This window comes from Paecilomyces variotii (genome assembly GCF_004022145.1).
Source record: "Paecilomyces variotii strain CBS 101075 chromosome Unknown C8Q69scaffold_4, whole genome shotgun sequence".
NCBI lineage: Eukaryota > Fungi > Ascomycota > Eurotiomycetes > Eurotiales > Thermoascaceae > Paecilomyces > Paecilomyces variotii.
The window spans coordinates 1357488-1378327 of record NW_021167143.1 but is presented as its reverse complement, the minus strand read 5'-3'; the positions used below and the strand labels follow the sequence as shown (position 1 = coordinate 1378327).

At 50.7% G+C, this 20840-nt stretch overlaps 8 protein-coding genes across 8 annotated transcripts; 4 read left to right on the top strand and 4 right to left on the bottom strand.

Moving 5' to 3' along the window:
- Nucleotides 1-518: 518 nt before the first annotated feature.
- Nucleotides 519-1918, top strand: C8Q69DRAFT_486313 (F-box domain protein; the record flags this gene model as incomplete). The annotated part of the gene is made up of 3 exons (XM_028631893.1): nt 519-619; nt 706-1218; nt 1291-1918. 3 exons carry the CDS (start codon nt 519-521, stop codon nt 1916-1918), a joined length of 1242 nt encoding a protein of 413 aa, XP_028485980.1.
- A 319-nt stretch (nt 1919-2237) lies between these two features.
- C8Q69DRAFT_464876 (hypothetical protein) lies at nt 2238-3575 on the bottom strand. Its single transcript, XM_028630455.1, has 5 exons — nt 3310-3575; nt 3176-3247; nt 2744-2887; nt 2468-2660; nt 2238-2347 (listed from the first exon to the last, which is right to left on the bottom strand). The coding sequence occupies exons 1-4, from the start codon at nt 3413-3415 to the stop codon at nt 2479-2481; spliced, it is 504 nt and encodes a 167-aa protein (XP_028485979.1). The 5' UTR covers nt 3416-3575; the 3' UTR covers nt 2238-2347; nt 2468-2478.
- Nucleotides 3576-3626: 51 nt separating this feature from the next.
- Nucleotides 3627-6766, bottom strand: C8Q69DRAFT_464871 (AAA+-type ATPase). Its single transcript, XM_028630454.1, has 4 exons — nt 6324-6766; nt 6123-6257; nt 5754-6066; nt 3627-5701 (listed from the first exon to the last, which is right to left on the bottom strand). Exons 1-4 carry the CDS (start codon nt 6437-6439, stop codon nt 3830-3832), a joined length of 2436 nt encoding a protein of 811 aa, XP_028485978.1. The 5' UTR covers nt 6440-6766; the 3' UTR covers nt 3627-3829.
- A 241-nt stretch (nt 6767-7007) lies between these two features.
- On the top strand, nt 7008-8161 carry C8Q69DRAFT_506529 (hypothetical protein; the record flags this gene model as incomplete). The annotated part of the gene is made up of 2 exons (XM_028632811.1): nt 7008-7015; nt 7063-8161. 2 exons carry the CDS (start codon nt 7008-7010, stop codon nt 8159-8161), a joined length of 1107 nt encoding a protein of 368 aa, XP_028485977.1.
- A 99-nt stretch (nt 8162-8260) lies between these two features.
- C8Q69DRAFT_240763 (protein arginine methyltransferase RmtB) lies at nt 8261-10424 on the bottom strand. The gene is made up of 4 exons (XM_028626487.1): nt 10029-10424; nt 9466-9885; nt 9167-9404; nt 8261-9108 (listed from the first exon to the last, which is right to left on the bottom strand). The coding sequence occupies exons 1-4, from the start codon at nt 10273-10275 to the stop codon at nt 8361-8363; spliced, it is 1653 nt and encodes a 550-aa protein (XP_028485976.1). The 5' UTR covers nt 10276-10424; the 3' UTR covers nt 8261-8360.
- A 1-nt stretch (nt 10425) lies between these two features.
- Nucleotides 10426-12170, top strand: C8Q69DRAFT_240733 (conidiophore development protein HymA). Its single transcript, XM_028626485.1, has 4 exons — nt 10426-10825; nt 10887-10947; nt 11011-11486; nt 11544-12170. Exons 1-4 carry the CDS (start codon nt 10721-10723, stop codon nt 12129-12131), a joined length of 1230 nt encoding a protein of 409 aa, XP_028485975.1. The 5' UTR covers nt 10426-10720; the 3' UTR covers nt 12132-12170.
- Nucleotides 12171-12896: 726 nt separating this feature from the next.
- Nucleotides 12897-15926, top strand: C8Q69DRAFT_240757 (TBC domain protein). Its single transcript, XM_028626486.1, has 2 exons — nt 12897-15416; nt 15469-15926. Exons 1-2 carry the CDS (start codon nt 13365-13367, stop codon nt 15853-15855), a joined length of 2439 nt encoding a protein of 812 aa, XP_028485974.1. The 5' UTR covers nt 12897-13364; the 3' UTR covers nt 15856-15926.
- Nucleotides 15927-17355: 1429 nt separating this feature from the next.
- C8Q69DRAFT_240684 (putative cytochrome P450) lies at nt 17356-19178 on the bottom strand. Its single transcript, XM_028626484.1, has one exon. It carries the CDS (start codon nt 19044-19046, stop codon nt 17412-17414), a length of 1635 nt encoding a protein of 544 aa, XP_028485973.1. The 5' UTR covers nt 19047-19178; the 3' UTR covers nt 17356-17411.
- Between the last annotated feature and the right edge of the window lie 1662 nt (nt 19179-20840).

The following is a 20840-nucleotide window of genomic DNA, read 5'->3' as shown; positions in this document are numbered from 1 at the left end:
GCGGGTCACGGAAGATACACTCGACTCGACTCGACTCGACTCCACCCTTAACACAGTTCGTATGTACAAGGGACAGTGCGACCACATTTCGCCTTTCTTCATTTGCATATCCATGCGTGAATGATTCGGCCTCGCTTGTCCAGAAACTGTTCCAGGAGTCGCAGGTGAACCCGCGGTATCGACAGAAAGCCAGGGCGGATACTCGTCGAAGCCCGACAGCACTACACAGTTCAAGTCTGCCGCATATGCAGGCGAACGTGCGAGATGTCGACCAGAAAGATTGCCGATGCCTGAGAACGGGCTGGAAGAGCTGCTACTTCAGAATCCTCTACGATATGCCGGTGCGTGGCTGTGATATGAGACAATCCCCAAACCGATGATCGCCGGCGGGCTTAGTCACTTGCTTATCCCACTTGGCGCTGCGTGTGGCCAGAAGTCAAAACCGCGGCGCTTTCTCCGTTCTTAAATGCTGGACTTGATGCTGGAGCTGGCCTCCCCATGCAGTTGGCCGGTCCGCGATGATATCCGTTCTCCAGAGCCAGGTCAAGAAATTCCGCTTTTCCGTCGACAGAGGCAGGAGAGGGGACGACAAGTCGCCCAGACCGAACGCGCCAGCGAGGTATGTATTAACTACTATGGTACCGCAGCAGCAGCTCAGCTGTTAGTGTATTGATCTACCGGTGCTAATTGACAAATGAACTGCAGCGCGAGCAAAGTGCATTCCACCCCTACGTCTTCGCCTTGGGATCTTCTTCCGGTAGAGATCCAGATAAAGATATTCGCCCAATGCAGTGTTCAAGACCTGTTGCCCCTGAGGCTTGTCTGCCGCGCTTTCTACGAGGTCCTCACTGCACATGAGCATTCTATCGCTCGACAATATCTCCGCCAGCGCAGACATGGAACCCTTCCCTCGCCGATCGATAATGAGCGCACCTACACTCGAAATCCAGAAGATGATGTGATGCTGCTGTCTGACCTCTTCCCGCCGGCGAAGAGTGCGAAAGGCGGCCATCTTTATACTTTCAGATACTTGCATAGTCTGCGCCGGCGGCAGAAATGGTGCTCAAGGCTGTGCTGGTATATTGCGAATCTTGTGATGAACGGGTTCCTGCATCGTGAGCCAGCGTTCGTCAAGCTCAGATTTCCATTGAAGAGCGAGCGCCAGGAGTTTTCCAAGCGAGGTGTCGCAAGCTTGTGGTTTAACCTTACCCCACTCATGTAAGGCTACCTAACTACCCCAGGTTGAGACTGTCAGGGAACCAGGCTAATGCGCGAATTCAACGGCTGCAGGTATTGTGTACTTTATTTCCTAGAAACATACGCCCGTTCTCGACAAGAACACAAGAATATCCTCCTGCAAGAATTCGAAGCAGGACGACTACCGGTTCCCATACCACCTGATGTACGGAAGACTATGTACCGAGAACTGCAGTTCAAGATATTACAATCGCCGCCTTTCACAGACACACCTACACTTATATCAACCCATCATTGCATGCAGCTCTTGGTTTCAATCTTGCGGAACACCGTGCCTCCCGAAGAGCAAGGCACATCCGACGACAGCTGGATTGGTTCCTTGCTGACATTCTCGCCATTCGTACGGATCTTGGAGTATCTTTCAGCAGAGATCGGCGACGGGGGAAGCCAACGAGCACAACGGAAATATTTCATGCAGAATTTCGAAAATGACTTGATGAAGAACGCGCGGGATGAAAGGAGTTCTCTGGTCTTTAAGGGTGCATTGAATGGGAGTGAACATCAACCTATAAGAGATACTTGGTTTGACGTTGCGAAGCACGAATTGACCACAAGGCGTGCTGTACCACATGATATAGAGCGTATTTGGGTTTATGATGATATCCCCATCATTTTCGGGTGTACTAATTGTCACCCTAGCACGGATGGTTGGTTTGCATGATTCTTCTTCTTATACGGTTCATATTGGGCATGGGAGTTGGGGTCTGTTCTGGGCTTGTTAACTATGTATAGCATCGTTAGAATTTTACAGGCATAGCCGATATTACATTATCGCCTTTCTTCATATATCGTTCTGAAACGCTGCCAACTTGATTGATCTTGCGAATCCGGATTATTAGCTCACATTGATGATACAAGCTGTAGACAAATTCATTCCCCAGAGCGATGCATACTGGGCGAGAGAGGCCCAAGGTGCACTAGGCACCGATCTAAAATACAGGACAAGCGAGTATCATGGGTCTTGTAAGGCCCAAAGACCCAAAGATAAGAGAAAAAAAAAAAAAGGAAAAATTAAGTAAAACAAAACCAAATAACAATACAGCGTAGAAAGGAACGAGATCCCCAAAGTGTCATCAAACCAGAGGCGTATCTATAAACGCAGGATTCGTCAGTAACGTTAATCGAATGTACCAAGTAGCAAGTGCTCCTGTATGTTCTGTAACGCGTCATGTCCTCAACGCGTGAGATGAGGATTATGGTAGAGACTCACTTTTCCCCCGCCTACTGTATCCTAACAGGCTTGAGGCCAGCCCAAGGGTCTTCAATGAAGCTGGGTCGGAAGAAAACGGTGTCTCCATTCTCATTCTTCACGCCAGCGGCCAGACGACGAAGTTCCCCCGGAGAGAGGACGGTTCCGCTGGGAGTTTCATAGAAGTTTCCCTTCTCGTTGTCGTTGTAGTTGCCTATATGGATGAGAGAGCAGGATTTTAGCGACTCAGTCAATGTAGCTAAGACGGAAGTGTGATGGCTGAGTTGGAAGTCTAACCGTCAGCAGAGGGCCCTTCAATACCAGCCTCGCCCTCGAACTTGGATCTCTTGGTTTTCTTGGCTTTCTTTCCAGTATGCTTATCGGGAGTGACTTCGCTGTGGCTCTGAGTGCCTATGGGTGTTTCCTCGTTGGGTTGGGGTTCTTTTTTCATGTCAGAGATGTCGAGCTCTTCAGGCATGGTCAGATGGTTTCCCTCGAGTATCTCGGCCATGGTATCGCAGTCCTCATTAACCCGTAGAATAGGGAAATAGGAGCTGTCTGAGTATCGACGAGCACGAGGAGACATCGTAGGGTTCCCCCAGGTAGTCAAGATGCGTCTATGGAGGGCAAGCAGGGCAGGGGAGAAAGAGAGATAATAGACATCAGGACTGGCACCAGTGCCGATATCGAAAACAGGCTCAAGGAAGAAGTAAATATGATCAAACGGACCTTCAGCAACACCACCAGTAATAGTAGAATGAGATGCAGGAGACATGTCTTCGATTGTGCGTTTCTTGGTATCTGGAGATGCTGTGTGAGAGGTGCAGTTGTTTTGGTTTCAGAAGACGGAAAACTGGTCATACCCTTATATGTCCCTAACTCAGACGTGTTATTCTTCTGCGGTTTTGTTCCAAATGAAGAGAAGCCCATTGCCGCGGCGACAATAGAATCATCCGGATTGTCATCCATGATGTCTAAGTTTGTGCGTAGAGCGTGGATATGTAATTGTATACCTAAAAGGAGGCAGCATAAACAGAGATAAATAATAATGAACAGAACCGTAAGCTAGATGTTTAAATGTGTGATGGTTATGTCTATAGGGACGTTGTCTAATAAGAAAACCCCCTAGTGTGTTTCTCTACTTTAATTTGGATGAACAATACAGACTAATAATCTGTAATTCTTATCGGTAAAAGTCACGTGCTGATAAGTAAAATATCTATCTAACTCACAGATCACACTGCATACATTAAAGGCGTATCTTAACAACCTGGCTTCTCCTCCCCTGTTACTCCAAAAGATGGGAGGGAAAGATATTAGAAACTATATCACACTGATATATCATGCATCATAGCCACAGAACACTGTCACACGTATATACATTTATTGAAACATATTCTCCTCATCAATAGCCCGGGTGATAACGCGAGTAAAACGTCCCACCTTGTCTGGATCCTGCTTGGCCGTCTCGATACCGAGCAGTACCCGCTTGACACCGACTCCGATCCTAGTCTCTTCGGAAATGCCAGCGATCCCTTCGATGGATTGTTGCACTTCCTGAGGGTTGAAAGATCCAGACTGTTCGAGGACATATTTCAGCTCGTCGGGGGTGTTGACGGTGGGGACCATAATATCAGAGTTGAACGAATTGTAAAGGTCAAGCTGCTTCAGTACCGCACGTTCTGTAGTGGTGGCTAGGATCAAGAGGCGACGTCCCTTGGCAGGCTGCTTCCTCAAGAATACCATGACTGTTTGCAAGACCGTATTGCTGAAGCGAGGGCCAATGGGAACCCAATCAATAATCCTCTCAATGTTGTCCACGACGACGACACTAGTAGGACTCTTGTAGGCGTCATTGAACACCTTACTGATATGCTGAACCTTGGCACCTTCACTAAAGCCGACCATGTCCTCGGGACTGATGAGCTTGATGAAAGGAAAGCCAGAGTCCAGAGCAATCTTCGCCGCCAGTGCTGTCTTTCCACTGGCCGGAGGGCCGTGCAATAACACAGAGAACAGAGGGGTGGACTTGGCCTGGCTCACTTGCTTCACGAACAGTTGTCCTTCCTTCAGGATCTCATTGATGGTTGGCGAGAAATGAATAATGCCATACTGGATGCACGTCGCAAGCTCCTCCTCGGAGACACCGAATGCTGGCTTGACTTCGTCAAGAGCATGGAGGAAATCGGCTCGATTCACCTTCATATTGACGATGTCGTCGCTGATACCAGCCATCGTACCGACCTTAACATGTCTGCTGAAAGCGAACGAAGACGCAGACTTCACAAGACCACCAATTTCAGCACCAGAGAAGTTCTTCGTCAGATGTGCCAACTCCTCGAGATCGACATCCGAGTCCATCACATTGTTAGTTCTCATCCTCTGAGTGTGAATCTTCAAGATCTGGACTCGACCCTTCTCATCTGGAAGGGAGATCTCCATGTGTACTTCGAGACGGCCAGGACGCAGCAGAGCATCATCAATCATATCCATCCTGTTGGTCATACCAATAAGAAGAATGTTGTTGAGCTGATCGACACCATCGAGCTTGGAAAGCAGCTGGTTCACCACGCTGTCACCAACTCCCGTACCACCGCCTGCTCCGCTGCCTCGCTGCTTGCAGACAGCATCAAGTTCATCAAAGATGATGATGTGCAATCCACTCTCATCGCCTTTCTCCTTGTATTCTTTTTCTGCATCTGCGAAGAGCTTTCTGATGTTCTCCTCCGACTGACCGACATACTTGTTGAGCACTTCAGGACCGTTGATCACCTTAGGTTCCCGAGCGTTCAACATCTTTCCGATTTGACGAGCAATCAATGTTTTACCAGTTCCGGGAGGCCCGTATAGCAGGATACCCTTGACATGCTGAATGCCCAGTTTTTCGATTAGGCCCGGGGGGAAGATACGAGAGGCAAATGCACGACGGAAGATGGTACTGAATTCGGAATCCAGACCACCAATACCCATATCCTCAAACTTGAAGTCCGGCTGAATGATGGAGTTCGCTGCCGGTCTCCGGTTGGAAGCTTTCAAGTTTATACCAGTCCTAGCATCCTTGAAGAAATTAATTAGAGTATGGCGTGTAAGGATTCCCCGTGCTGTAGGTTCAGTGGTCACGGCGGCATTCGAAGTACCGGGCTTTTCAGCTGTCAAATCCATCAGCTGGACCGTCTTCACGGTCAGTATAAGAGGTATGCTCTTGTGATCCATCAGGATCTTCTGGCCGGGAGCGAATATTTGGTTTTCAAAGTTCTACAACAGTCAGTAGCGCGCCCTTTGACGGTAAGATCTAACGGAGACATACCTTGATCACAACGCTTGCCAACTCATCCTGGTCGTATGGAGTCTCGACTCTCTTCTTTCCAGCGAACCCAACTTCAATATCGGTCGAGCCAAGGTAGGCCTGCCCGCCTTGGCTGAAAGGGTCGTACAACTGCACCTTGACGGTGTCCGTGAAAGCGACCCCAGCCCATGTGCGCTGTGGATCGGACATACTAATCTGTCCAGGCGGAAACCCATCGAGCGGGCGCGCAGAAAAGACGTAGAGGTCGTTGACGAGCAGCAAAAGGTCACTACCATCTCGGGAGGGAGGAAACTCCTGTGCGGAAACGGCCACTCTATACCACTATCAGCTGCGGTCTTCTCCAGATGATCTTCGACAAGGAAAACTTACAAGTTCCCAAAGGTATATGTATTATCCGGGCTCTTAGCTGGCCGCAGCGTCCAAACTGCGCCGCTCTGTGGCCTGCCAACAGGTGGGCGCGCTGGCAGCTGTCTTGCTGCGGGAGGTTGCGGAGCCCCATATCCTCTTGAATCACCGTGAACGTCAGTCATCACTGTATCATAACCATTTGGACGAGGCGAAGCTCCATACCCTCTCGGAACCGGTTCATATCGTGCGTCCCCAGGCGCCTGTCCGTAAGGGTTCTGCGGGGGAGCGCGACCGGCGTCTGGCCGGCCACCGAATGGAAAGTTGTTGCGGTTAAACATTGTCGCCTGAGGTATCGGGATGTGTATTTGTCTGCGGAGTGAGAAAAGACGCAGAAAGGATTCCTGTCTATTCCCAAATATCTATCGTGTTGCCGTCCAAGCCGAAACGTGAAATGCGGAGGCGGATGGAGAATCGACCTAGGTAAGCTCAACAGTATGGCTAGCCGTCCAGGCAGCCAAATTCCGTTGCGATCAAGGAAATCAGCAATCCTGCTGATTCAGACGAAAAGGTATGGAGCCCTCCAGCTTTGTAACAGGCGGGAGAAGAGTGAAGGAACGTGTATGAAGTAAGAAGCAAGAGGTGGTCAGAATGAAACTCGATGGAGTCGCAGCGTCGACTTTAACTACCGCAGCTCCGGTTTCAGCCACGCCGATTCGCGGGGGTCGTTCGCCGCCGAACCTCTCCACCGCGGAGCTTAGCTTCCTCGACGGAGCACGTTGATCAGATATCTGTCTTGATGCTCTCACAGTGCTACTTTGCGTTTCATCCAGTCTGTGTGTGTAGACCTATTGGTTACGGCTCTCTAATACTCGCCACTTTTGCATATCTACTTTGTTTTTTTTCCAGATGCCTCTGTAAGCTTCTATCCCGGACTCTTCGCAAGCTATGCTGACAGCTTCAGGCATCTCCTCGGAAAGAAATCATGGAACGTCTACAACGCAGAGAACATAGCCCGAGTGCGACGGGATGAAGCGCAAGCCAAGGCACAGGAGGAGGAGGAAGAGCGGCGGATGCAGGAGATAGATGCTGAGCGGCGCATCCAGATCCTTCGTGGCGAGCGACCGTCAACCCCGCCTCCCCCGCCATCTGAACCTGCCGCAGATAAGCGCGATAGAAGACAGGGCGACGAAGCCAACAGATACAGAAAGAGGAGACGTATAGCTGGAGAGAACGACACAGATCGCGATATCAGATACGCTAAAGAGGATGCGGCCTTGGCCCTTGCGAAGCGGGAGGAGCTGTTGGGATTCTCCTCCGGTGACGCTCCACTAGTCGATAACGCTGGTCATATCAATCTCTTTCCGGAGAAGGCAACGGGGAAGAAGCCTGCAGAGAAGAATGCGGAGGCCGAAGCGGAAGCTTCAAAAAAGAAGCGCGAGTTCGAAGACCAGTATACGATGCGGTTCTCCAACGCAGCTGGGTTCAAGGAGTCTGTGGGCCGGAATCCGTGGTACTCGTCGTCATGGAAGGAGGCTGTAGCACCGGATAGCATGCCTGATAAGGACGTCTGGGGCAACGAAGATCCTAGGAGGAGAGAGCGAGAGAAGGCTCGTGTGGACGCAAACGATCCATTGGCTGCGATGAAGAAGGGTGTTCGTCAATTGAAGGAGGTGGAGCGTGAAAGAAAGAAATGGCAAGAGGAGAGGATCCGCGAGCTGGAGTTACTAAAGAGAGAAGAAGAGAAAAGGGAAAGGAGAAGGAGACCTAGGTCTCGGTCTAGATCCGTTGACAGTCTAGACGGGTTCAGCCTAGATGCAACCTTGGACGGAGAGAGAGACCAGAAGCACAGAAGGACACATTCACACCGTCATCATAATCGCCATCGGCATCATCACCGCCATGAGAGATCACCTGAACGGAAATCGAGACATTCGCGCTCCCGAAGTCATCGCGATGAACATAAGTCTCGAAGCCATGCCCGCGACCGTGAACACTCCATAGATCGGCACAGAGACACTTTGAGAGACAGAAGAGATGCCAGAGAACCACTTAAGTCCTAGCTTCTATCGAACAGTTCAGAGAGATTCTATTCCTACCGGAACACACCTTTTTGCTTCTAGATAGTTCACTGATCCATGGAAATGATACCCAATGCCGTTGTCTCCTTTTTGTGTGACATCCCGTCGAGAATTATGATCCAGACTACATATCCCATTTGTACATTGATACCGCAAAAAGAAGATGTACTTTTGTAGATCCTTACTGCAAGGACCACCCTTGTTTCCCACTCTCGCCCTCTGTCTCCCATTTAACTTCAATGTCCAGTGACCGAGATTTCTCCTCCTTCTTTCGGTATTCGATCTGGCCCTTGATGACCTGACCCTTCTTTAAGTGAGCAGGTTCTTTCTGCCCGTGATTGATGAGCAGGACTACCTGCTGCCAGTGCGTCTCAGGTCCATCAGGCCCGGTGGTGAATGCTACAAATCCTTGTTTCTGCATGTCGACAGGTACGGCATTCGCTGGGATTGTAGAGGTGCATGACGGCATGAAAAATATATCGAACCAGATGGCGAAACCGTCGAGGGCATCGATGTCCTCCTTGAGAGTGAGTTCGAAATCCTTCACGAACGACAGCTCTTCTTTCGTGATAGTGTGAAGTGGCAATTGCAAGAAAAGGTTCGAATCCGCAACGATACTCGATGGCGGGATGACTCGAACCTGGGCCTCGTCGTGGATTCCGAGAAGCATACTCGACATCTTGAATCCATAGACGTCATTCCAGAATGAGATGTGAGACGCCACGAAATCCGGGTCGGCCAGAGGCGCAATACGGAGTGTAGCATGTGAGGGGACCATGAGACCACCCGGTGCAAGGTAACGGTCTCTGGCATAGATGACGGAGTCAAACATGGCCTCAAAGAGAAGACCGTAGCCCATCCATTCGGAGACGATGATGTCCACTTGCGGAACCGGCAGGGTAACTTCCTCAATCTTTCCACGGACGCACCTTGGACCAGTTCGTCAGCAATGGCATATGCAAAACTTTAGTCGGATTTTATACATACTTGATCACATCACCAAAACCGTTGTCATACACAATTTCCCTGGCTCTCTCGATAATGTTTGAGTTGTCAACCGCAATAACCATCTTCGCGCCTGCTTTGGCGCAGAACATTGACAGTATACCGGTGCCACATCCGACGTCTAGCACCACCTTGTCCTTGAAAAGGCGCTTGTTTTCATAGATGAAGTCGCGATAAGAATCGGTGCGAATAGCGTCCTTAAGCATCGATTCATGGATTGCTAGAAGGGGAGCGTCAGCCAAAACATACGCACCACCCATGGTCCCAACGCGGTAACGTACCGTTGTAGGAGTAGGAAGTGAAATAGTCGGCATCCGCCTCTTGAAGCCTGTCCGTGGCTTTGCGAGTCGGGCCCTTCGCGGCGCTGCTGTCGTCCTCTTTGGATAGTTGATCATCGAGAGACTTCTGGACTGCAAGTCTGTATTCAGAGAATTGCCCCTGAAGCCGCTCCAACTGTTCTTGCAGTTCCAGCACGCGTTTCTTCGCATTGGCAGTAGCATTTGACACCGGTGCATCGCCCTCTGCCTCCGTTTCGCCAAGGTCTTCGAGACTGTAAAGAAGCGCATCATCCTCGAGGACGGGTCTCATATAGATATCATCCTCAAAGATAGCCTTAGAAGAGATATCCGGCTTGGTATTTCCGGCTCTGACTTCTGACCGGATGTAGTTGACAAGCTTGATACTTTCCAGGAGATCGAGGTCTGATTGTATAAAGCAAGGAGGAAAGGTTAGCCGGTTTAACAAGTCTTTGCGAATTTCAGTTCTCAATGAGAAAGATAGTACAGGAGGCACAGTGAAAGCACATCCCGCGGCCCCTCCTACACTACTTTTGTTGGCCACACACCGAGCTCCTTCTGGATCCTCCTGAAGTCGAAGTTGTACTTCTCCTTGGTCTCCTTCAACATCGATTGTACGTCCGGGTAAACGTCTGTGCTGAACAAGCCCACGATGGGCTGCGAATCGTCATCTGGCTCCACGTCCTCCCATCCCTCGTCCTTGGTGATATCCAACTCATCGGAGGTCGAAGAACCGCTGTCGGAGAACTGATCGTCCGCTTCGGGAAGGTCCCGACGGGGGTCAGAAGCAGACATTGTCAGGTCTCACTTCTCGTGAATCACAACAAAACAAAAAGATGACTGCCAGTGCGATCAGATCGTTGTGAACGGCACCGCGAAATGTAGATAGATAAAAATGAAGAGAGAAAAAATCTCGGTCCCTCACAGATTATTGCTTGGTTGCCCCGCTCGATAGCATTTTGTTTATCGGCGCCACGACTGGCCCAGACTGTGCGGGAACCCCGCCGCGCCGTCACCGCCTCCGCCGTGTTGCTGGACTTCCCGTTCCAGACATGCTTTTCCAGCTGGATCTCAACTCTGCCGGTCACAACTCAATTGCTCCCTTTTCTCATCGTCAGTAGAGGCGAGTCGACACTTGGGGTTCCTACTCCGCCCATCCGTTCTTTGCTTTTCCACAATCTCACATGCGCTGACGCCTTCGAGCCCCGTTGTTGTCCGTCCACAATCATTCCCCGCGACAATGGCGTTCTTCTTCAACCGTGGTCGAACACGGCAACCATCTGATGTTGCCAGGACAGTCAAGGATCTCCTGGCAAGGATCGAGGAGACTCCTGGAATCGCTAAGGTTGGTCGAGCAGCTCGATGACAGACGTTGGCTCGTCCCTGCTGATGGAGACATGACCCAGGTTGAGGAAGACCTCGCGAAGCAGCTGTCCCAGGTGAAACTAATGGTCCAGGGAACACAAGGTCGGTTTTACTCGCTCTTATGAAGATATAGTTGGAAGGCCTAGTTCGCTGACGTGCCCGAAGAGGTCGATACGTCCCCAGAGCAGGTACAAGCACTAGTGCAGGCCGTTATCCAAGAAGATTTGCTATATGAACTGGCTCGGAGTATACGACTATTACCTTTCGAGTCGAGAAAGGATACACAGACAATATTCTCACATATCCTTCGATTCAAACATCCGCAATCTACCAATGGAGACCCGCCAGTGATATCGTACATTGTCCATAATAGACCCGAGGTCATTGTTGAATTATGTCGGGGCTACGAGTACAGCCAGAGCGCAATGCCCTGTGGGACGATCCTGAGAGAAGCCCTAAAATTCGATGTTATCGCGGCCATCATCCTTTACGACCAGTCTGCTGAAGGGGAACCCGCTATCCGTTTGAGCGACCTACAAGCCGGTATTGTTCAATCAGGCGAGGGCGTATTCTGGAAGTTCTTTGGATGGATAGATCAAGGGAGCTTCGAAGTGAGCGCGGATGCGTTCACGACCTTCAGGGTAGGCTTCAAAAGGACAGGTATCCGTAAGCGCGGTGAGCTAATGAACCTATCACAGGAGATTCTCACTCGTCACAAGACCCTTGTGTCCGGCTATCTAGCTACGAATTTTGATTTGTTCTTTTCGAGATACAACAGCATCCTTGTTCAGTCAGACTCCTACGTTACAAAGCGACAGAGCATCAAGCTGCTCGGAGAGATCCTTCTCGACCGTGCGAACTATAACGTCATGACGGCCTATGTTGACAGCGGAGAGCATCTCAAACTGTGCATGAAGTTATTGAAGGATGACCGCAAGATGGTGCAGTATGAGGGATTCCACGTGTTCAAGGTGTGTTTTGACTCCATACGCGGCCCGGGGGATCATGACCATCACGAAAAGCGAGGGTTAACCGAAGAATGTGGCCAGGTCTTTGTTGCGAATCCAAATAAATCTGTGGCGGTGCAGCGGATCCTGATCAACAACCGCGATCGATTGCTCAAGTTTCTTCCCAAATTCCTGGAAGACCGAACCGACGATGACCAGTTCACGGACGAGAAAAGTTTCCTGGTGAGACAGATCGAGCTCTTACCCAAAGAACCCGTGGCACCTGGACGGCCCGCGGGTCCAGCTGGCTCCGGTGCCAACATGGCAGCCGTTGCGTGATGAGATACGACTGGCGGCGCTTGGACGTTCAAAAACACGACACCAGACACGCTGGTCCCTTTTGATTCCTTTTTTTTTTATTTTATCTTTCTGATATCCCTGTTGGCGTCGCTGCGTTTGCATGTTAGCTGGTCCCTTTGCATTTGGCCTGCTGGCGAACGGCCGTGGCGTTGGAGTGTTTCTCGTCCTTTTTTTTTGGTTACATAGTGAACTGGCTGTGGTCGAACCAGCAGGCTGCTCCTTGCATCTCTGATGTAGATAGCTTCCCTTAGTCTTGGTGGGACAGGCTGCTTCATAAACCGACTTAAGCTTTGGATTCGGCTATATTTGATCTCTCATCGCCTTTGCCACGCGCGATCGCAGTTGGTTCCGCAGACGTGGAAGCACCATTGAGATAGTTAGCTCCCCAGGGACTCCCAAGGGGTCTGAGTCTGACCCTGTATTGCTGGAGAATGAGATCTGACCCAAGGAGCTGCCCCACCAGGAATTGAAGCTTTAAAGAAGCAAGATAGGTCCATTGGCCTAAAGATTTAGTCGCCTCCAAGTGGATTTAGCTGCCGTGACTGAGCGTACGCAAGGACGCCGTTTGGACGTTTTCTGCGACGACGACAAGGACGGGAAGACGAAAAGAAAAGAAAAAAAAAAAGACAGCTCGAATAAAAGAATCTGATCGCCATTGGTACTATTATCCTCTCAACCACCACAGACCCATGGCCGCCCGTCAGTGCGTCCAAACCAACTGAACACCGCTCGGATCATTATTTCGGTTGGCTGTTTCTGGCTTCTACCAACTCTGTGGGACACAATCAAGCAAGTTGCGACCCCCTTTCAAGAGCCCACTTGAGACATCCACTTCCCCGACGCTGATCAATGCCGTCCCTCCAGCAGTAGATAGTCCAGATCTCACTTGCTCCATCTTCCCAGTCGCAATTCTCTGGAATGAGACAGTTCCAATCCCGGCATTCTTTGACTCTGGGATTTCGCGTCCACAGAGCTATCGACCTAGCTCGTGCCGGGCTTTGATTCCGTCGGCGACCATTCCGTGCTGGTTTCGCTGCATAACTAACTGTCAAGCACGCGACCCTATCAGGTTCTTGATCCCTGGCGAACTTAGATCTATCCCCTCATTCCCCTGGCTCAAGGGTGAATTGACTTCGTGCCTTATTACGGGACGGTCCCCGACCGAAGTAAAGGTTGACAGAACCGTTTGGAGTCGCAAGCCATGCCAGAATAATGGTCGATCAGAGACCAGACTCGTCAGCTTCCGCCATGCGGCCCGTTGACTCGAGCGTGCGCGCCATCGCGTTCGATGACACTGTCGCAGCGAAGGCACCTGTCCAGATCAAGTCCGTTTCGTCCCCTACGCCGGTCGACCAACCTCCCGACCGAAAACTATCGTGCACCAGTACACCATCGTCAGACGGCCGTTCTGTGAGACCCGCGTGCGAATCGGATCATGCTGAGAGGCAGGATTCTGGCATTGCGACCATGTATGCGTTGAAGGAACTGAGGCCTATTCGAACGGCGGATAGTCAGTCTGCGCAGAGCCTCAAATCGCCCAGGAGTGTTCCCAGTATTGTCGTGGATGAACAAAGCGGCCGTCCCAGCTCGCACTGGTCAGAGCGGAGGTGGGCTGGTCTGAGGGGCAGAAAGTCGTCTACTGATTCAGATGCGAAAACGGCTCCACCGCCTACGCCTCCAGTTGAAGCACCATTTCGTGGAATAACGCTGAGTATCCCAACCGGCTCCTTCGAAGACCTTTCAGTACCAGGTCTGGAGTTTTCAAAGCGTGGCAGCATTGTCAGCAACGTCAGCAACGACAATCGAGAGGAGAAACCTTCAACATCCTCAGAGAATAAACCAATGACGTCCTCAGGTCTGAGCGACTCGGCAGTCAACGTGCGCAGGACAGACAAGACAGACAACAGGACAGACACTAGGCGCATGAGATCTTCTCACTCGCTCCGGTTGCGGCCAACAAGTAGCGCGTCACGGGCAATCTCCGCAGACGAGGACTTGTTATCGCGCCGCGTTCGACTGATGTATGAGAAGGGAGAAGAAGATGTCTCTGACGCGGAGGTCTCCAAGGCGATGGCTATTGAGAATGGAGTGCTGTGGGAGGAGAGCACACCTACTGAAGGGGGAACAGACGTCGGGTCGGATGCTAATGTGTCTACGGATATGAAGAGCGTTACTTCGGTCGGGCACACCAATGGGTCTATAAAACGAGAGGCATATGAACTGGCTGGAGGTATCGAGGACTGGCATGATATACGGGCGGGGGAGGTCGACCGTTATGGGTTTATTATCCCGCGGTGCAACGCTCATTCTGGGGAGTGTGCAGCAGAACCCCATATCCAACGTGTATCCACGAGTCTCCTACTTGCTTCTGAAACACCCCGTCGAAAACACACTGTGAGACGCGCCCCTTCGACCATCGCCAGCAATCGTTCCTTCTCAGGGCGTTCCCCTGCTCGAAAAATGTCAGACGTTTCTAATCGCCCAACATCTTCACAAAGCGCGTATTCATCGCTACATCGGTCAGCATCTCGATTTCGATATGCGACCAACCGCCTACCACACAACAGAGACCGCAGGCTGAGAGACGAGGCTGCCGATATGCTCACGCTTCCCTTTGAACCCGTCGCAACGAGCGATGAAGTGGACACTCCTGCATCTCGTGCCATGAGAAGAAAGGAATGGGAACGAGAGGAGAAGTGGACAAAGATGGCTAAGCCTACGAAGACGAACCCAGATGGTGGTGGCATGACATTCGAATTCGACACCAAGAGCTCGAAACTCATGGAGCGGACATGGAAGGGAATACCTGACCGATGGCGAGCGACAGCCTGGTATTCATTCCTTGCCACGAGTGCAAAGAAAAGGGACGATAGCCCCACCGAGGAAGAGCTAATGCAAGCTTTCCATGACTTCCAACATATGTCTTCAGCCGATGACGTTCAAATCGATATCGATGTCCCTCGCACTATCAGTAGCCACATCATGTTTCGAAGACGCTACCGCGGCGGGCAAAGATTGTTGTTTCGAGTACTTCACGCAATGTCATTGTATTTCCCTGAGACAGGATACGTACAAGGTATGGCCGCACTAGCGGCTACCCTGCTTTCCTATTTCGACGAAGAGCACGCGTTCATCATGCTTGTTCGGCTGTGGCAGCTGCGAGGCTTAGATCGCCTATATAGATCTGGGTTTGCTGGATTGATGGAAGCTTTGGATGATTTCGAAAAAGATTGGCTTGCAGGTGGTGAGGTAGCCGCCAAGTTGGTAAGTCGTGGACGTTCAGTATGAGAAAAAACCAGGTTGCTAACATGCACAGAACGAACTGGGCATCCCACCAACCGCATACGGGACGCGTTGGTACCTCACGCTGTTCAATTATTCCATCCCTTTCCCAGCACAACTGCGCGTCTGGGATGTCTTCATGCTTCTAGGAGACTCTGACATTCCTGCGTCGTCTCAGCCGCCTTTGAGCTCCGCTGATGGCCATGGCAGTCAACCTGCAGCAAGCCCGTTCGGAAGAAGTCTGGACGTCTTGCACGCAACGTCGGCTGCTCTCATTGATGGCATGCGCGAGATTATTCTCGAGTCCGATTTCGAAAATGCTATGAAGGTCCTCACGAGCTGGGTACCCGTAAAGGACATTGAGCTTTTTATGCGTGTGGCGAAAGCTGAATGGAAAGTACACCGGAAGAAGGCCGCTTGAATAGCGCATTAGCCCCAGCGCGGCCCGCAGGTGGCTTGATGTTTGAATCTGCGGTCCCAGGCACCTTTTCCCCTGGGAGCGTTGCATATCTGACCGTTTGCTAACGGTGTCCACCAAGGCCCGTTTCGAGCATTGAAATCCGTCACACGGCTCTGTCGATTTCTGAAACCTGAATGCTCGAGCACGTCCTCTCCATCTGGCTCAGAGACTGGTCTTCTCTTGAGTGCCTATACCATTCCTGAACCCTTATTAGCTGGGTCTCATTATTAAACCAGGCTTGTTGCATCAAGATACCCATCGCCTGATCCTTCCAATCGCTTATACCGGATTGACAACGACCATCAAGCCTCGCCAGCAAGACATTCGTTGATCACATTTTCTCTCTCCCTTACAGTTTCCCTCCAGATTTCCTTTCCCGCGGGGCTGGCTATGTTCCGTCTTAACTCATCTACTTCTACTGGCTGTACACGGTCGGAGTTTCTTTCCAATCCGGGCTGTCATCGAACGGTTATGTCTAATCTAATCACTATATAATTCTGGAATACGATACCCCCAATGGAACGGCTCGCTGTTCCCTTTTTATTTACCACTACACTGAGTTTTATTGCCATTCCTCATCATCATCGTCGTCGTCGTCATCGTCGTCTTTTCCATCTCGCGCTCTAGGATCAAGATGTCTACAGACCAAAATCTCTTTTGTACCGTTTCTCGTGCGTTTCGATTCTAGAGGGACATGCCACTCCAGAAAGGCAGACAAGGGCATGAATCATCAGCTTTTATGCGAAGAAATTCTTTAGAAAGGAGCAACAAGAGTCGTCATGTGGTGTATTGCATAAATCGGTGTTTTATGGCAAATCCGCTTTCTTTCCCTATTCTTTTCCGATGTATATGAATGGGAAACTGTTGTTTTGTCATGTTGCTTCTGTCACGTAGATGTATATTGAGAGAGAATATTCCATCTTGTAAATTATGCATTCACTTGGGAGTCGGTTATGCACATGTTGGCTTGCCTAGTGGGAGAGGGTGGTGGTCTAACATAACCGATCTTGATAAGACGCATAACAGGAACTGTAGATACAGATTCCACAGGATCGTAAGTCCTATGTAGGTAGTTGGCCATCGTCAGCTCTTTCCTGCTTGATCAAATAATTGTATAATACTGAAGACGATTCATTGTCAGTTTCATCTCGACTAAAGGATCTGGTCTCTGATTCCAGGTTACATGGTCGATCGCCATAATATCTCTATTCACAGCCTATCTTTGGTCCGAAATCTTCAAAATCACTTAATGTGTCTACTTAGGCAGCATTCACCAAAGATCGATGGAGGTGTCCGGGTTGAAATTGAACGGATAGGAGCAGAAAAATATAGTACTCGAGGATATTTATATACCAGAAGAGATACAGAGTTTTCACGTTGTGTACTAACTGCTATTATATTATGACATAAAGAAAATGGGGAACACCCGACATGCGACCTCCAAAACAAAGGTATTAGCAGACCTAGCTGCGGAGTGGTAATGATAATAATTATGATGATGTTATTTTTGGGTTTAGTTAGACCTTGGTCGCCTTAAGCGTTACCCCGTCCCGCGGCCGCAACACCAACCGCCACATCTTCAACTCCTCAGGGTCAGTCACGGACTCGTCCCGATCGAAGTGGAACTTGCTGAGCAAGGAGCAGAGCAGCGTCTTCATTTCAGTTTCAGCGAACTTACGACCAATGCAGCCACGAGGGCCCTGGAGGAAGGTCATGAATGCGTTGGTCGTGTAAGATTCGGGGAGGTGGTCCCAGCGGTCCGGATCGAAGGTGTTGGCCGTCGGTCCCCAGTATTCGGGCATGCGGTTGATGGTGTTGGCGAGAACATAGATGGTGGTTCCGGCGGGGACGAAGTAGTCGCCAAGCTTGTCGTCGGCGAGGGACTGGCGGACGGTCATGGGGATAGGAGGAATGTATCTCAGGGACTCGCGGCAGACGTTGTCCATGTAGGGCAGCTGGTCTGGATCGATCTTCTTGAAGAGCTCGGGGTCATGACGGGTGGTATCGTCGAAGAGGAATGGGTAGTGGGCCCGAATCTCCTCACGAAGCTTGTTTTGGACATCCTGGTGCTTGCAGAGGAGATGCAGTGTCCAGGCAACACCAGTGGCGGTGGTATCGTGGCCAGCACCCAGGAAAGTCATCACCTGATCACGCATGGTCTCGAAGGTAAGACCCTTCTCACCCGCAGCCTGAAGCTTCATGTTGTCGCGGACGAGCAACGAAAGAATGTCCTTGTCGGCGGGGTTGACGCTGGACTCCTTGTCCTTGATGATTTTGGTAGCGTTTTTGAGAATGATCTGGCGGGAGAACTCCATGTCGCGGTTCATCTTTGCAGGCAGGTACTTGGTCATAGGGAAGAAGGCCTGGAGGCCGTGCAGGATTCTGGACCCGAGATCAAAGACGAAGACAGCACGGTACGCCTCACGCAGAGGAGCCTCTGGATGCTCGAGGGAGTTGATATCAGAACCAAAACCCGCCTCGCCGATGATGTCCAGCGTCGTGCGGTTCAGCCACTCCAAGACTTCGAAGGACTTGGTCTTGACATTTGCCGCATTCATCTCCTGTTCCCAGAGATCTGCCATCAGAATGGCCTTGCGCCAAAAGATGGGTGCGAGAGTACGAATGGACGCAATGGAGAAACCCGGAGTCAGAGCCTTGCGCTGGTGAACGTGGGCACCGCCTTCAGCCAAGAGGACACCCTCGCCCAGGATCCGGAGCATCCACTTCTTCGCCCGGACCGGCTTGGGGAAGTTGTACGGGTTCTTGACCATCATGTGCTTCAGAGCGTTATCGTCCGCAATAGACAGTCTCTCCGCGCCCAGCGGGAAGAAGTAGCGGACGACCGGGCCCAGCTCCTTGTGCCATCGACGCTGAGGGACACCGACTTCCTCTGTGATAATCTCGAAGAACTGACCCCACAGGGGAAATCCAGAGACCGTGGGGACAACGCGGAGAGGAGAAACATAGAAAGGGTAGATGTACGACTTGTACAGGACCCAGGCCGGGATGGCAACTGCATAAGTCCAAAGGAGGGCAGTGAATGTGTCGAGAGATGTCGTCCTCGACGCGACACCTGCAGCGAGAGTGGACGCGAGTATCAGACTTGTGAAGGACACCTGATACGGCGTCTTGGCTGGGGTTGGAGCAGCCATGGTAGAAGGTTGGAAACGAAGATCTATGAAGGATGCTATACAAGAGTCAGGACACGTTCATGCAGTGACCCTGGGCCCCGATACTGAAAGAAAGAAGAGGGTTGGCTCCAGTGTGAAAAGGGGATCAAGAGGAATTTCTCGTTTATATTCAGGACCGGATAAGCTGTGGTTCTGCCCACGACTGCTCCGTTCCCTTCTTTACATGATGACAGGGAGGGAAGGGCTCCCGGTCTAATTCCGAGAAACGAACCATATCCATTGCAGTTATCCAAGGTAGGGGCCGATTCTGGACCTCACCAGTGGATATGATCCATTGGAGCCACGAATTAAGGGGAGCGGCAAATACTTCAACAAGGCGTCAGGCGTGTCGTAGATCACACTGACATGGGTCCATGTTGACCAAGTTGGAGCTGGCTGTCTCAATTGCAGCGCGTGGCGTCCATAAGGGCTGTGGAAGATGCCTGCAGTCATGACCAACGAGAAGAGTGGAGGCTATGAGCTCACGTCTGCAATGCAATAACTAATGTTTACTCATGGCAGAGAGACATTCCTTTCTCGGTGTAGTGCTCTAGAAGGGAAGCAAAGCGTAAGGCTGTCAGGACGGTAAGATTGGTACTGTGTAACATTGTCACGTTTCACGCCGGTATGTTACGGCGCGTATCGTTGGCGTTCCGGGTGGTAACTTGGTACATACTCTAGATCTCCGAGATCTGTTAGCTCTATCACGCTAAAGACGGCTCACATCATAGCGTGGGAACTGTCCAGCGCCTACCAAGTAAGGCACTTCCCTTGTTCTTACCAGTGTACTTTTGTACAGAATGGGCAGTTCGCTTGCTTGTTCTAGGTTATATCAATTTTAGATGTGGCCAATGTTACGTTGAGCCAGGATCACGGAGTTAATTTTCGGGATAATTCTGTGGACCCCGTCTATCATTGTTTCTGTCCGATTCCTTTTCCTTTAGGGAAGTAATAATAATCAAGGGTGTCGGAGAGGCTAACGGGTCTTCCTTGCGGGAGATGGTAGTAGTTGATTCCGATAAACACAGAATTGATGCCGTACCAACGGGTCTCAACCCGAGATACGAGCGAAATGGATTGCTTATTGACATACCATGACGCATGATTTCCAATTCTCTGTGATATTGATCTCCAACTGTTCGCGAGGGTCACGCAGATCAACGGTATCAAAGAGGGATTCGCGAAACTAAGTACGGAGTAGATCCCAGATGACTTGAAAGATTTCTTCAAAGCTGGACCTGGGCTCCAACGACCCACCGGGATCTCGCGTTGCACGTTCATCCACGTTCATTCGCGCCAGCCCTGCAGAGAGTAACATAATAATAACTCGTTGCTCGTATAGCGGCGTAAGCAAGTCCGAGTGGGCAATATCTCGGCCCGTCAGTCAGTGGGATTTTACAGCTGAGGTCATGGGAATTCCTGTTTTAAAACCTCTTTCTCCACGTGAACTCCTGGCAACCCAATGGATGATAGATAATCGTGTACACGAGAAGATTTAGCTTCTTGCCTGAGATCAATGTCATCAAGATAAAATGACCTGTTGCATGTTGGCGTCCCACTTTTATCTTCCGGCAGCATATTCCGTGGAGGGCATCCCGATAGTTGTGCATGAAGTCAGGGTCAATGGGAACTATGGTACTTTGATCAGTTGCATCACCGTATTATTGTATTGTATCCGTGCTCTGCATCTTATCGACAGGCATCATGCGATTGGATAACGTGTAGATTGGAAATCCAACATTGAGGAGGGTTCTAGGCCCCTAGATATGTCTGCAA

Coding starts and splice junctions, on each gene's coding strand:
- C8Q69DRAFT_464876 (XM_028630455.1), bottom strand. CDS start 3,415: ATGGATGACAATCCGGATGATTCTATTGTCGCCGCGGCAATGGGCTTC. Junction 3,248..3,309: donor TGAGTTAGGGACATATAAGG/GTATGACCAGTT, acceptor CAGCATCTCCAG/ATACCAAGAAACGCACAATC. Junction 2,661..2,743: donor TGAAGGGCCCTCTGCTGACG/GTTAGACTTCCA, acceptor TCATCCATATAG/GCAACTACAACGACAACGAG.
- C8Q69DRAFT_464871 (XM_028630454.1), bottom strand. CDS start 6,439: ATGTTTAACCGCAACAACTTTCCATTCGGTGGCCGGCCAGACGCCGGT. Junction 6,067..6,122: donor ACATATACCTTTGGGAACTT/GTAAGTTTTCCT, acceptor ATAGTGGTATAG/AGTGGCCGTTTCCGCACAGG. Junction 5,702..5,753: donor TGGCAAGCGTTGTGATCAAG/GTATGTCTCCGT, acceptor TGACTGTTGTAG/AACTTTGAAAACCAAATATT.
- C8Q69DRAFT_240763 (XM_028626487.1), bottom strand. CDS start 10,275: ATGTCTGCTTCTGACCCCCGTCGGGACCTTCCCGAAGCGGACGATCAG. Junction 9,405..9,465: donor CACTTCCTACTCCTACAACG/GTACGTTACCGC, acceptor CTCCCCTTCTAG/CAATCCATGAATCGATGCTT. Junction 9,109..9,166: donor GGTTTTGGTGATGTGATCAA/GTATGTATAAAA, acceptor AACTGGTCCAAG/GTGCGTCCGTGGAAAGATTG.
- C8Q69DRAFT_240733 (XM_028626485.1), top strand. CDS start 10,721: ATGGCGTTCTTCTTCAACCGTGGTCGAACACGGCAACCATCTGATGTT. Junction 10,826..10,886: donor AGACTCCTGGAATCGCTAAG/GTTGGTCGAGCA, acceptor GACATGACCCAG/GTTGAGGAAGACCTCGCGAA. Junction 10,948..11,010: donor AATGGTCCAGGGAACACAAG/GTCGGTTTTACT, acceptor ACGTGCCCGAAG/AGGTCGATACGTCCCCAGAG.
- C8Q69DRAFT_240757 (XM_028626486.1), top strand. CDS start 13,365: ATGGTCGATCAGAGACCAGACTCGTCAGCTTCCGCCATGCGGCCCGTT. Junction 15,417..15,468: donor GTGAGGTAGCCGCCAAGTTG/GTAAGTCGTGGA, acceptor TAACATGCACAG/AACGAACTGGGCATCCCACC.
- C8Q69DRAFT_240684 (XM_028626484.1), bottom strand. CDS start 19,046: ATGGCTGCTCCAACCCCAGCCAAGACGCCGTATCAGGTGTCCTTCACA.